Source organism: Alligator mississippiensis, chromosome 9, assembly GCF_030867095.1.
Source record: "Alligator mississippiensis isolate rAllMis1 chromosome 9, rAllMis1, whole genome shotgun sequence".
Taxonomy (NCBI): domain Eukaryota; kingdom Metazoa; phylum Chordata; order Crocodylia; family Alligatoridae; genus Alligator; species Alligator mississippiensis.
The window spans coordinates 67,035,831-67,048,107 of NC_081832.1; the positions used below are offsets into that span (position 1 = coordinate 67,035,831).

Genomic DNA, 12,277 nt, shown 5'->3' on the forward strand with positions numbered 1-12,277 from the left:
CAACAACTCACTATGCTTGCTTAAGCTTTACCTCCCATTAAATCCTCTGGATCTGGTTAAAACCCGCTATTGGGGATTGGATGCTGAGAAGTCCTCTTTAAGTTGACTCATTTGAACCCAGGTGTTCAGATGGGGCACTCAGTCAGGATGCTTAAGAATTCCTGGGTAAAGTTACTTCATCTGAATCTAGTCTGGGATTTTAAAAAGGCTTATGGGGATTAGACACCTGACTTTAAATACTGTAGAAGCAAGCTAATATATTTCTGGCTTTGTGGAACTTCAGAAGAGTGAGCCTTAGCTGCTCAGTGCTCATAATAGAAACCACCCATTTCCTATTAACAGGTATCAGGCTGGAAAAAATGAAATCTTGCCATAAGAGATGATGAGGTTTTATAGTTAGCACAAGGGACTAAATAAGGAGACATGAGATCTAACCCTAAATTTGTCAGCTTGCTACAAATCTGTAGGCAAATCACCTAAAGTATAACTGCCTTAGTTTGTCAGTGGGATCACTGGATGTTTTCTCAGATTTTAAAGTGCCGTGAGAGTCTTCCATCCTATTCAGATTTTTATTATTGCAAAGAAATCTGTTTGCAAAAATCAGTTTAATAAGCAATTAAGATGACTTTAAATCATATGGCAATCTTTTTTTTTTTTTTTTTTTACTCAAACAGAATTCCTATAATAATTCTCAAGCACCATCACCTGGTATGGGAAGGTAAGCAGTTTCTAAACTTGGACATTAAACTGCTTTCTTTCTTGATTTAAGATGTTTTAAATCTTGTGTGGGAGGTGAAAGATTAATGGGGCTGAAGAACAGAATCTGCATTGCTGAGTTCACTGATAAAGTATTAAACTAGTTTGATTTCTCTCCAGTGAGAGCCAAACTTCTAACAGACAAAATGGAAACTCTTTCCTTTTTCTCAGTTTATGTGGTACACAAAGTTGAAGTCATTGTTTACTCCTAGTGGTGTTATATAAATGTATCTGGTGTCTCATTAGTTAGTTGTACTGTCCTAAGGATCTGGGCTTCAGCTGGGTTTATGCTTGCATGCTTGTTTTGGTAAACGTTTCAAAAGGCAACTGCTCATGACAGCACACTAAGCAGGGTTTCAAATGACCTCTTACTGCAAAAAAGGGGTCTGTGTCTCTGTATTGTCTAACACACAACTTGATTTCAGTGAGCTCTATTATATATGTTCCTGAGAATTAAGAGGACAATAGACTTTGTAAAGTGCCTGGAGCTACTTGAGCTTGCAGTATTTTCGGGATTGCTTACTCTATGGGGAAGTAAAGAACATTCTTACGTGTACCATTCAGATCCTGAGACTAGTATTACGATATGCTGTGCTGTGTTTGTGTAGCTGAGTTATGTAAATATGTAATCTTCAGTGGGTTATTTTAAATTTCTTTAACCTAGTGGGTAGCCAATGTTTTTGTCAGGCTTGCCACAAATTAGTCCCATGCCCTCCCTGAATGCCACTCTTATCTTCCTCCTTGCCCAGTCAGCTGCTTTGCTTTTTGCTTCCTCACCTGTGCTCCATGCCCAATCTGCTCTAATTTCTGCCGCCTGTCCCCTCCCTGGGGTGCCATGTGCCACACAGGTTGCCCATGCCACTTATGAGATGCATGCTGCAGGTTGGCCATCCCTGCTTTAACCTATTAACATTTTAAAGCTTTGTTTCTAGTTTGTGTGGTTCAGACTTCATTCAGAAGTTTCTTCGATTAAGTTTTACTACTTTGAAATGTGTGCCACAAAAAAATTCCACCTTTATAAAATGCAAATTAAAAGATGAAGGCGGCTTGGTCATGAGAGAAAACCACAAGACTTGGAGAAGCTTTTAGTTTCTGGTTCCAGCTCAGACACAGACTTCATATATGCATATGCGAGTTACTTAAACCCTTCTGGTCTTGGGTTCCTCATTTATCAAATGGGGGAGTACTTATAAATGGAAAGGCCTTGAGGTTTTGAGCAAGGGGGTTTTATAGAAATACATGCTGTTGATTATATTCTGATGCTTGTTTCAGCTGTATCTATGTTGACAGTTCGTGTTTTGAAAACCATGTTTTTCTTATAATAACTAGCAAGCCTGTTGGCATGCCATCTCCGGTCTCTCCGAAGCTATCTCCAGGGAATTCAGGGAATTACTCTTCGGGGACAACCAACCCTTCAGGAAGCAGTTCTTCAGTGACTATTCCACAGAGAATCCACCAGATGGCAGCCAGTTATGTGCAGGTTACATCCAACTTTCTCTATGCCAATGAAATCTGGGACCAAGCTGAACAGCTCTCTAAAGAGCAGAAAGGTAAGACAGCAGAATCTGCCCAAAAATTCAAACATGACATTCTTTGCCAAAATCCTAATAGGCGTCCACATTTAGAGCATCAGCTAATAGTGTGTAAGCCATGTTTTGTCAGCTAGTGGTTTGCTGTAGATAAAATAATCGTTGCTTTAAATTTGTAGTCATCTTTCAAATTGGTTCTCTGATCTTGTTGGAGAACGGTATTGATTGCTGGGTTCCATACTAGTAACATGGCCAAACAGATTTTTGGTAGACTTGCCATGTTTGTGTAGGTTCTAGGGCTGAATGCAAATACATGTCCAGTTCCAAAATTTTGCTTCAAATGAATATGCATGTTTCTTAAAGGAAGAATTTTCCCATTACTAGCAATGTTTTACAACAGTATCAATCTTGTTCCATCTGTCTTTCAACCCAGTAGTGTAATTGAGGCAGGAGCTATGGGGGTGCAAAAATTGCTGCTGACAGCCAGCACTACCCCATGCATTGCTGCTGCCCAGGGCACAGAGCTGCCATGTTATGCCTCTGTATCAACCATGTTATTACAGAAATGCTGAGGTGCCTTTTGGAAATGGAAATAAACCCTTTTACTTTTTTTTTTTTCCATTTGCAACTCCTTTCATCTTTCCCCTCTCCCTGCTTTAGCCTGAGAGAATGTGTGTAATATCTGGGGTTAGTGTGTCAGAACTAGATTTCTTCTTAGGATGTAAATCTCTAAACAAGTCGATATGAATGAGTATGTGCATAGTTTATTTTGTTCTCTTGTCGTCCTAGAATTTTTTGCTGAACTGGACAAAGTTATGGGCCCTCTTATCTTTAATTCAAGCATCATGACAGACCTAGTCCGTTATACCCGGCAGGGATTACATTGGTTACGTCTGGACGCCAAGTAATATTTTGAACTGAAGGATTGGAAAGTAGAACACACATTTTTCTTGCTGCCTCTGATTTTCTCCACAACACTGTGTCATGTCCAATAAGGAAGACTGCCATAACATGTTGCCTAGTTGACACTAAGAGCAAAGAATGCTTTCACATGTCTCCCATTCTCATTTGTGTGTTTAACCCCAAAACGTCTTGTTGATGGACTTCTTTGGTATTCCCATTTTAAGTTATTTAATTATTTTAAAATCTGCTACATATAAAGATGTGGTTTCACTGATCTGTAATGGATTGGAATTCCAGTCATAATACATAACTAATCAGTTTAAATCCTATTTATTTTAATTTGTTTTTAAAAATTTTTACAAAGCCCTATTTTGGGTAGTTTTAGGACTTAGCTGTTTCTTCCTATAAATTTACCCTTATCAAGTACTTAGCAGAAATTAATGTAGACACTTTATTTAAGTACTTTGTGAGCTTTGTTACTCTGTAATGTCTTGTGGTAGTAGAGCTTGTTAAAGAAAATAAGGGTTGATAGGTTCTAAAGTATAGCGACACCATGCTTTTCATGCCTAATGCCTATGACTCAAATCTTAAATGACAACTACAGTTTTATTATTGCAGAATTTGTACTAAATATTGAAAAAAAAAAAAAAAAAAAAGTTCCAGAGATATTCTTCTACACATTAAGAGATTTCATTTAAATGAAACTATAGAGAGACCTATATGGAAAAAAATATTTAGTTATGTCTGACTTGGGTTGTTTTCAAGACAATTTCAAAATACTTAACACTATAACAATCACAAAACATTACAGTAACTTGCATTTAATGCAATATGGAAATGATGGTGTAAGAATGAACTTCAGTCTCTGATGGGTGCATATTGGAAAGGTTTTTAAAAAATGGACAATCTTGTGCTTTTTTGTATCTCTTTGTATAAACAGATCTTGTTTCCTTGCTTGTCATTATTTGACACTTACTGAATCAGCCAACTTTATGGTTGAAAGAACCGACAAATAATTCCTACTGGAACTGTCATTTGTATCCTTTCCATTGACTGAGAAACCAGAGATCATGATTAGTGCGCAAGATCCATCTTTTCTTATTTTGGGTCTGCTAGTTAATGGACACTACATCATGACAGTGTTATGGCCATTGTGGGGTGGGGAGCACACCTACTATTATAGGGAAATTGCCTAACTGTTCTGATATAGAACTTACTTAAAATGTGTATTTCCCATTGATGTTAAATGTTTCTGATGGAGCAGAAATTTCACTTTAGGGTAAGTAACTCGGTGCAACAGAAATCCTGCATGGAGTTCTGAGTGGTTGCTCTTAAAAAGTTGTAAACCAAAGTACCTTTCCATATAAGGTGCTTGTCTGAGCAAAGTGTTTAAAAATTATACTGCTTTCAATATTGCTTAGTGCCCCTAACATGTCTGGTGTGCCTTATGCCTTACTTTTAGATGAAGATTTTATGAACTGTTTACAAGATGTTTTACAGCAGGACCAGGTATACTGTATGCAGTTGGAATTCTGCAGTACTTTGGTAAAATTCCATTTCCTTTGTATTAACAGTACAAGCATCTGTCATACCAAATGACCTCCTGTTACAGCGGTTTTCTTTCAGAGAGTCACGCTCTGAACTTACGAGAGTGGAATTGGAGAGTCGTGCTTCATTTTTATCTCCCATTAAACCTTGTATCTGGTACAGAATAATGCATCTATGTTCAGGAAAAATATTGCACTAAATTTGTGTGTAGTTGTAGACTGCCATCATTTTGGCACATTTCGAAAGAAGGAATAGAATTCTACACTATTTAGTACTGCAGTATGTCCTATGGGCTTTAAGAGTTTAGAAGTTTTGCAAATTAGTAACTTTACTAAACTGTAGCTGCATATTCGTAGAGCTTCCTTTGTTCTCCAACTTGTTTTGTACTTCCAGAAAAGCTTTGCTACGTACAAATTGAGACGTAATTAACAGACCTGTAAATTTCCCTATTAATATTTCAGCATTTGTTTAGGTCTGTTTCAACATCCTTTTTTATTTGAATCACTGTGCCAGCTTGTGTTCTTTTTTTCCAGTGTTTGCTGTTACAAAGAATTCTCTACCCTCAAACTCTGCATCTTGGTTAATGGGATACTGTCATCTATTTTTCCCTTAATACTCTAAAGTGCCTAGCACACTTTTGACGCTATATAAGAATACCTTCTTAGAAGCTGGATTAACAGTTTATTTTTGAAGTAGCGCTGCAGTAGCCGGCATGGCTGTGTTTTAAGCTTGCTCCTTTGTATGCAGTTACCATTATTGTAAGCAGTAATGGTCTCATCTCTGGGAATATTTGTGTGTTTTGTTTTTAAGCTAGAGTCCCACAAATACCATTTGGTATCACACTAAATTAATTTCTTCTTGAAAAATACATTGTTAATCTTTAAACCCTTAGACGCTAAACATTATTAGTCTTTAAAAAAACACAAAAGACTTTTTTACAGTGTGTCAAAATGTGGACATGAACTGGTGGATAGTGTCCCACCCAAGCAGTATGCTTTTCTGGTTAAACTCCTTCTGGATTATTGTCCCAAGTTCACTCTCTGTGTTGGAGATATGCAACGGTTTTGTTTAACAAAAGGATATTGTCTTGCTCATCTGTAGCTGTGTCAAATAGATCAATTTAATTTGACAATTCCGCATGCTTCTCTAAATTGGGATTTTCCCCTTGCTTCAGCGACAAATTCATTTTATTGGCTTAAGTAGCCAAACAATGCAAATACTTCATAAGCTTTCATCCCTCTGCCAAAATCCAGGCTAACAAAACCTGTCCTTCTGAACCACTTACTTAAACAGCGATGTGGGAAATGCATGTCACTTAACCACTAATGCAGGTTGCACTAGTGTCTTATCACAAGGGAATCTTTAAATTCTGGTTCTCTCCATGATTTTCTATATGGTGGCATATTAATACATATCAGTATTGTAGATTGAATTTATAACTCCAACTCCCAGTGGTGAACCTTATAAATGGCTTAATCAGACTAGGCTTGCTCAGACGTCAAAATTATCTTGAATTTGCTGTCGAACTTGCAGGTTCCTAAACGACAAAGTGCATCACTTATAGTTACAAATGAACCTTCAAGAAATCAGAGCAAAATAGCCCAAGACTTTTATTTTCTTTTAAATCTGTTAGCCATAACTCAGAGCACATAGATGGCTCTTCTTGGCTTTTGATGGCAGTATGCAATTTGCGTTGTGTGAGTCTTTAATACATATACGTGTGTGTGCTTGTGTGCGTGTATGGGAGGGGTGTGTGTGTGTATATAGACATATATAGATATATATATAGATATAGATATATCTATAGATATATATGAACTCAGTCTGTCCAAACTGTATGTTATTCTTGTTTTTAGATTATAGTGCAACTGGCTATATTGATATATTATTTATTGAGTGCTGAATCACCATCTTGCTGGTGATGAATCTTGCGTATTATACAGGAGTGCAATGTATATTACTTTAGATTTGATGAGGCTTGATTGCTGTGATTTAAAAATAACCACCTTAAAATATACTTATGAATGGCCCCAGCACAAAGTCAGGACTTTATGAATATAATTTAATACTTGCCTGGGGCAAGTAAAATAAAGCCGTAGGCAAGTAATTATAAAGTTTGCCAATCTGGCAACTAGTGGAAAGAGACTACCTTTGCTGTATTTAATAATAATAATAATTCGTTTACCTAACCGAAATTAATCATCATTGCAGCCTTCACATGAAGGCAGTTACAAAAGGGCCTGAGCAAGTCAAGTTTGAATTATGCATTGGGGAATAAGCAACTTCCAAATTATCAGTAAAAGCCTTGACAAATATTTGGGTCAAGGTTGGAATCAGTCTAGTGAATCAGTGTTATGGAAAGCTGCATATTTCCAGCAACAAAATTGATGATAGATCTCTTTTAAACAAGAGTAGCCAAAGCTTTTGCTAGCCAACTCTTAGACAAACACAGACCTATTTCCAGAGACAAAGTTCCCGGAGATGGGTTTACATAAACATAAAGAATCATGTTGTCCAATTCCACTTTTTGTTGTTGTTTTTTTTTTTTGTTAAAGAATTTTGGTCTGTGTTGCCATTTAACAATAGCAGTGTTGGGAGGGGGAGCTATAACATAAATACAGATTCTTATCTCAGTATGGGTGTGCTAGACAAATGAGCCTGGCCATTTGGTAGGACAGCTTTTGAGACAGCATTACCTCTTGCTGGTTGCCAGTGTTCATCTGAACTTAAACTGAATGCACTATACTGAGTAGCTTGACGTGCTGTTTCAGCATAATTTATATAGGCTATCCCCATGTAAACATTTTACCTGTTTTAATTTTGTCTGGAAATGTAATGGAAGTGCAGCCGTTCCAATTGGTGCAACTCTGTGTGCTAGCAGAGCTGATATTAGTAAATTGGAATGCAATGTGCCCCGTCTTCAGTTTTTATACACAACCCTCGTCAATCATGTAGCTGAGTGCATGGTAGTACTGCAGCCCAATTTCTTGGCTGCATTGGCATCATACATCTGAAAATATATCTTCAAGGACCAGACATGACTTTTGCAAGCACAGTTACTGACATTTGTATCTGGTCCCCCTTTTAAATGGTTTTAAGAAATTTTGTATATGGAGGATAAAGTGCTTATATATTTATTAAAAATCCTTTATCTTATTTGAAATTATTATTATTTGGTGAAGAAGGGTTTTTTTTTCTTTTTGGGGAGGGGGGGGAAAGTAACTTTTAATCCATCACTTATAAATGAAGCCCTTACTAATCATACAGAAGGTACTGTTAGTGACTGATGGGATGTCTCTATTTTACTCTTTGTACATGACAAGTCCATGTCTTATGTTTTGTTTCTATCAAAATATTTAGGCATCTGTCTTCAACCAAAACTTAAAAAAAAATACTGTGATTTTATTTGTTGCAATACAGATGAAATTTTGAAGGGTACTTTGGGGCTCAAAATTAGAATTTCTAAGTCAGTATGTGCATTTCACGTAATAAAGCTATTAATGGTGAGCAAAGTATTATATACTAACTAGATTTTTCCACATCTGTATAGTATATTCTATGTATTTTGTGGTATTGAGATTATAGAAAGTTTAGTGTCTGAAACATGCGTTTAATGTGTATTTTTAAACAAATTTATGGCAATTAAAATATTTGGAGAAAAGGGTATCACATTTCAATTTGTAAAGAACTTTTTAACTACTGTGTCATTAAAATGCTTTGTACAATGCAAAACTGTAACTGGAGAAACTAAGTTTAATAAAATATCAAATAGATTTTTCTGTATTAAACTTTACAAACACCATGCTTGCATCTTCTGTATGGCTTCCTCCTCAGTGGAATTACATTGATAAACTCCACAGTTTTATCTTGGGTTTGCATATTCTAGCAAGTATATTCGTTGATCTATACCCCCCACCACACCCCTTCTCTCCGCCCACCACAACAGACTTACCAGCTGGAGGCAACTGTGTCCAGCGTGGTTGAGGACTTCTGCCTGTTTAGTTTATTGCCAAACCTGCACCAAATCTCTGGATCAGAATCAGCCAAATCAAATCAGGACAGTGATTCGAATCACCAAATTGAATCTCCGTCCTTCCGAATCAGCCAAATCCAAATCCAAAGCAAATACTTGCTGCTTTGCATAGGCCTACTGCTGGGCCTTGCAATCTGCCTGCAAAATCAGGGGGAAGCTTCCTCAAATTTGGTAGGTCCCTATGTGTATGTGATTGTCTCTGAAATGATGACAGTAAGTTGATTAAGTCTGAAAGTGTAACTGAATGAAACCTGTTTTTGCTCAGTTTCTTTAGTAGTAGGTCAGGGGTGGGCAAAATATGGCCTGTGGGCTGAATCCAGCCCACCAGGTTATTCTATCCGGCCCGCAGGGCCCCTAAAAAATTTAGAAAATTAATTGCAGGGAGGCAATTAGAAAGGCCAATGCAACTACAGAGCTGAGGCTGGCAATACAAAGACAACAAAAAGTCTTTTTTTTAGGTATGTAGGGAGTAAAAGGAAGGCTCAGGGCAGCATATGACACCTACTGAACAAGAAGCAATTAGTGACAGAGGGGAGACAAGGCTGAGCTATTCAATTAGTTTTTTGCCTCAGTGTTCCTGAACAGGGCTCAAGATAAGTCTCCTAACGGGTTCTTAGATGATGAGCATCAGAGGGACACCAGCCCACCAACTGTCGATGCTGACTTTGTGCAGTCACTTGGATGGACTGGATGAGCTGCATCTGAGGGTACTGAAGGAATTGGCTGGTGTCATAGCAGAACCACTGGCACGGCTGTTTGAGCGTTTGTGGCCCTTGGGTTAGGTCCCGGAGAACTCGAAAAGGGCCGTTGTAGTCCCTATTTTCAAGAAGGGGGGAAGGAGGATCCGAGTAATTATAGGCCAGTCAGTCTCACCTCCATCCTTGGAAAGGGCTTTGAAAAGATTACAAGGGATCATATTTGTGGGAGTCCAGTGGGAAAAATAATGCAGCAGGGAAACCAGCATGGATTTGTAGCAGGTAGATCATGCCTGACCAATCTGGTTTCGTTTTATGACAGGGTCACAAAATGCTTAGACACAGGAGTAGAGGTGGATATCGTTTTCTTGGACTTTAGCAAGGCCTTTGATATGGTATCTTATCCTGTTCTCATAAATAAATTAAGAGGCTGTGACACAGATGTTTACACGGTGGCAAACTGGCTTAGTGGTCGCACCCAGAGAGTGGTAGTAGACGGGTCGGTATCAACCTGGAAGAATGTGGGTAGTGGGGTCCCGCAGGGTTCGGTCCTTGGACCTGTACTTTTCAATATCTTCATCTGTGACTTGGATGTGGCTGTGAAGTGTACTCTGTCTGAGTTTGCGGATGATACTAAATTGTGGGGCAAAGTGCACACTCCAGAGGGTAGGGAACGATTGCAGGCAGACCTGGACAGGTTAGAAAAGTGGGCAGCACACAATAGGATGTGGTACAACACGGATAAGTGCAGAGTGCTGCACCTAGGGCACAAAAATATCCAGCACATCCACTGGCTGGGAAGTGACCCTCTCAGCAGCACAGAAGTGGAAAGGGATCTCAGAGTCATATTGGACTCCAAGATGAACATGAGTCGTTAGTGTGATGAAATCATCAGCAAAGCTAACTGCACTTTATCATGCATCAACAGATACATGACAAATAGATCCAAGGAGTTGCTCCTCTGAGGCATTGGTCAGACCACAGTTGGAGTACTGCATCCAGTTTTGGGCACTGTACTTCAAGAAGGATGTTGATAGACTTGAGAGGGTCCAGAGGAGGCCACTCGTACAGTTAGGGGCTTACAGGACAAGCCCTGTGAAGAGAGACTGAGGGGCCTGGACCTTTTCAGCAAAAGAAAGCTGAGAGGTGATCTTGTGGCCACCTACAAATTAATTAGGGGGACGCAGCAAGGGATAGGAGATGCCCTGTTCACCGGGGCACCTCTTGGGGTAACAAGGAACAATGGTTACACACTGACAGAACAGATTTAGGCTAGATATCAGGAAAACCTTCTTCACGGTAAGGTTGACCAAAATTTGGAATGGGCTTCCAAGGGAGGTGGTGTTCTGCCCTACTGCGGGGGTCTTTAAGAGAAGGCTAGATAGGCAACTGGCTGGGGCCATCTGACCCCAGCACTCTTTCCTGTCTAGGCAGGGGGTTGGGCTTAATGATCTATTGAGGTCCCTTATGACCCTAGCATCTGTGAATCTATTTATTTGATAGATAAAATAGCCTGGCCCTGCACCCCTCTTGCCCCCCCCCCCCACCTCTGCCTAGCAGGGGCTTCTGGAGGCTCCAGCCTCCCTGCACCAAGGGAAATACAGGTAAGGAGGAGCAGGGGAAGATCGCGGACAGTTGCCTGAATCCTCAGGATCAGCTGGGCTGGCTCCTGTGGTCCCAACACTGCATCTGGGAACCATGTGGTGCTGGAGTGTGGCAGCCAGGGGAGATTGGGGAAATGGCTGTGGCAGGTGGGGGAAGGGGCAGTGAGCGGGTGCGCAGAGTGAAGGAACAGCCAGTGGGAGTGTGGGGCCAGTGCCAGTGGGGCCCAGAGCGGGGCAGCAGGAGCCCTATGGAGCCAGGATGGCTCTCCACTCTCCCTGCTTAAGCATTGCAGCCTGGCTCCATAGAGCCCCTGGCAGCCTGGCCTCACGCTCTGCCAGTGCTGGGCCTGGTGCACTGGTGCGGGCCCCGTGCTCCTGCCCAGCTGTCACTGCACTCCGTGTGCCCGTTTGCTGCCCCTGCCCCTCCCCCTGCCTGTCAGCCATTTCTCTGCCCACCGGCCAGCACCACATAGTTCCCAGCTGTAAGGTACCTGTCAAGGGACGGGGCTACCTATGCGGCCCTCGATGGCTTGCCAAAACTTGATAAGCAGCCCTCCACTTAAAATAATTGCCCGCCCCTGAACTAGGTTCTCTCTTCCAAATCCATTGGAACTGCTGGAGTATTGATGGAATTGGCTGTATTATTTTGAGATTCTTATTTAATAGTTTGCTCACTCTCTTTTCAGAAGGGTTACTTGGTTGAGCTGTTGGCTGTATTTGTCAGGGGTTGGATTACTTTATGCACTTGATTACTTCAGGTAAATCTAATATCTTTTATTAGACCAACTCAGATAGTTGGACAAATTCTTCTTTGCAAGCTTCCAGGTATAAATACCCTTTGTCAGGCTGAGGAAGTCTCTGCAGTTGGTGTGTGCTCTTCCTGGATGGAATGACTAGTAAAGAAGCCAGAGACTCGTATGCACTGGCTGGCTTTCTTGCATGCAGCCCAGCCTCTTTTCTTTACTATTCCTTCCATCCAGGAAGAGCACACAACTGCAGATGCTTCCTCAGCCCGACGAAGGGTATTTATACCTGAAAGCTTTCAAAGGAGAATTTGTCCAGCAATTTGAGTTGCATTAATAAAAGAGATCAAATTCACCCAAAGAACCTTGTCTGCCTATGTGCTTAGACCAACATGGTTACAACCTGTATCCTTGATTACTTCATGCACATGCCTAAACTAAAGGGCATTAGTCCATAGTTAAGTTT

General features: G+C 40.3%; 1 protein-coding gene across 2 annotated transcripts in view; it reads left to right on the plus strand.

Moving 5' to 3' along the window:
* Window positions 1-8,538, plus strand: part of AFF4 (ALF transcription elongation factor 4) — an 82,534-nt gene extending 73,996 nt beyond the window's left edge. For both annotated transcript variants that reach the window (XM_014597598.3, XM_059733533.1), the window contains 3 exons: window positions 675-718; window positions 2,086-2,306; window positions 3,075-8,538. In XM_014597598.3, the coding sequence (XP_014453084.1) occupies window positions 675-718; window positions 2,086-2,306; window positions 3,075-3,193 (384 nt within the window). In that variant the 3' untranslated portion in view covers window positions 3,194-8,538. The remainder of the gene's footprint in view (window positions 1-674; window positions 719-2,085; window positions 2,307-3,074) is intronic.
* Window positions 8,539-12,277: the final 3,739 nt, after the last annotated feature.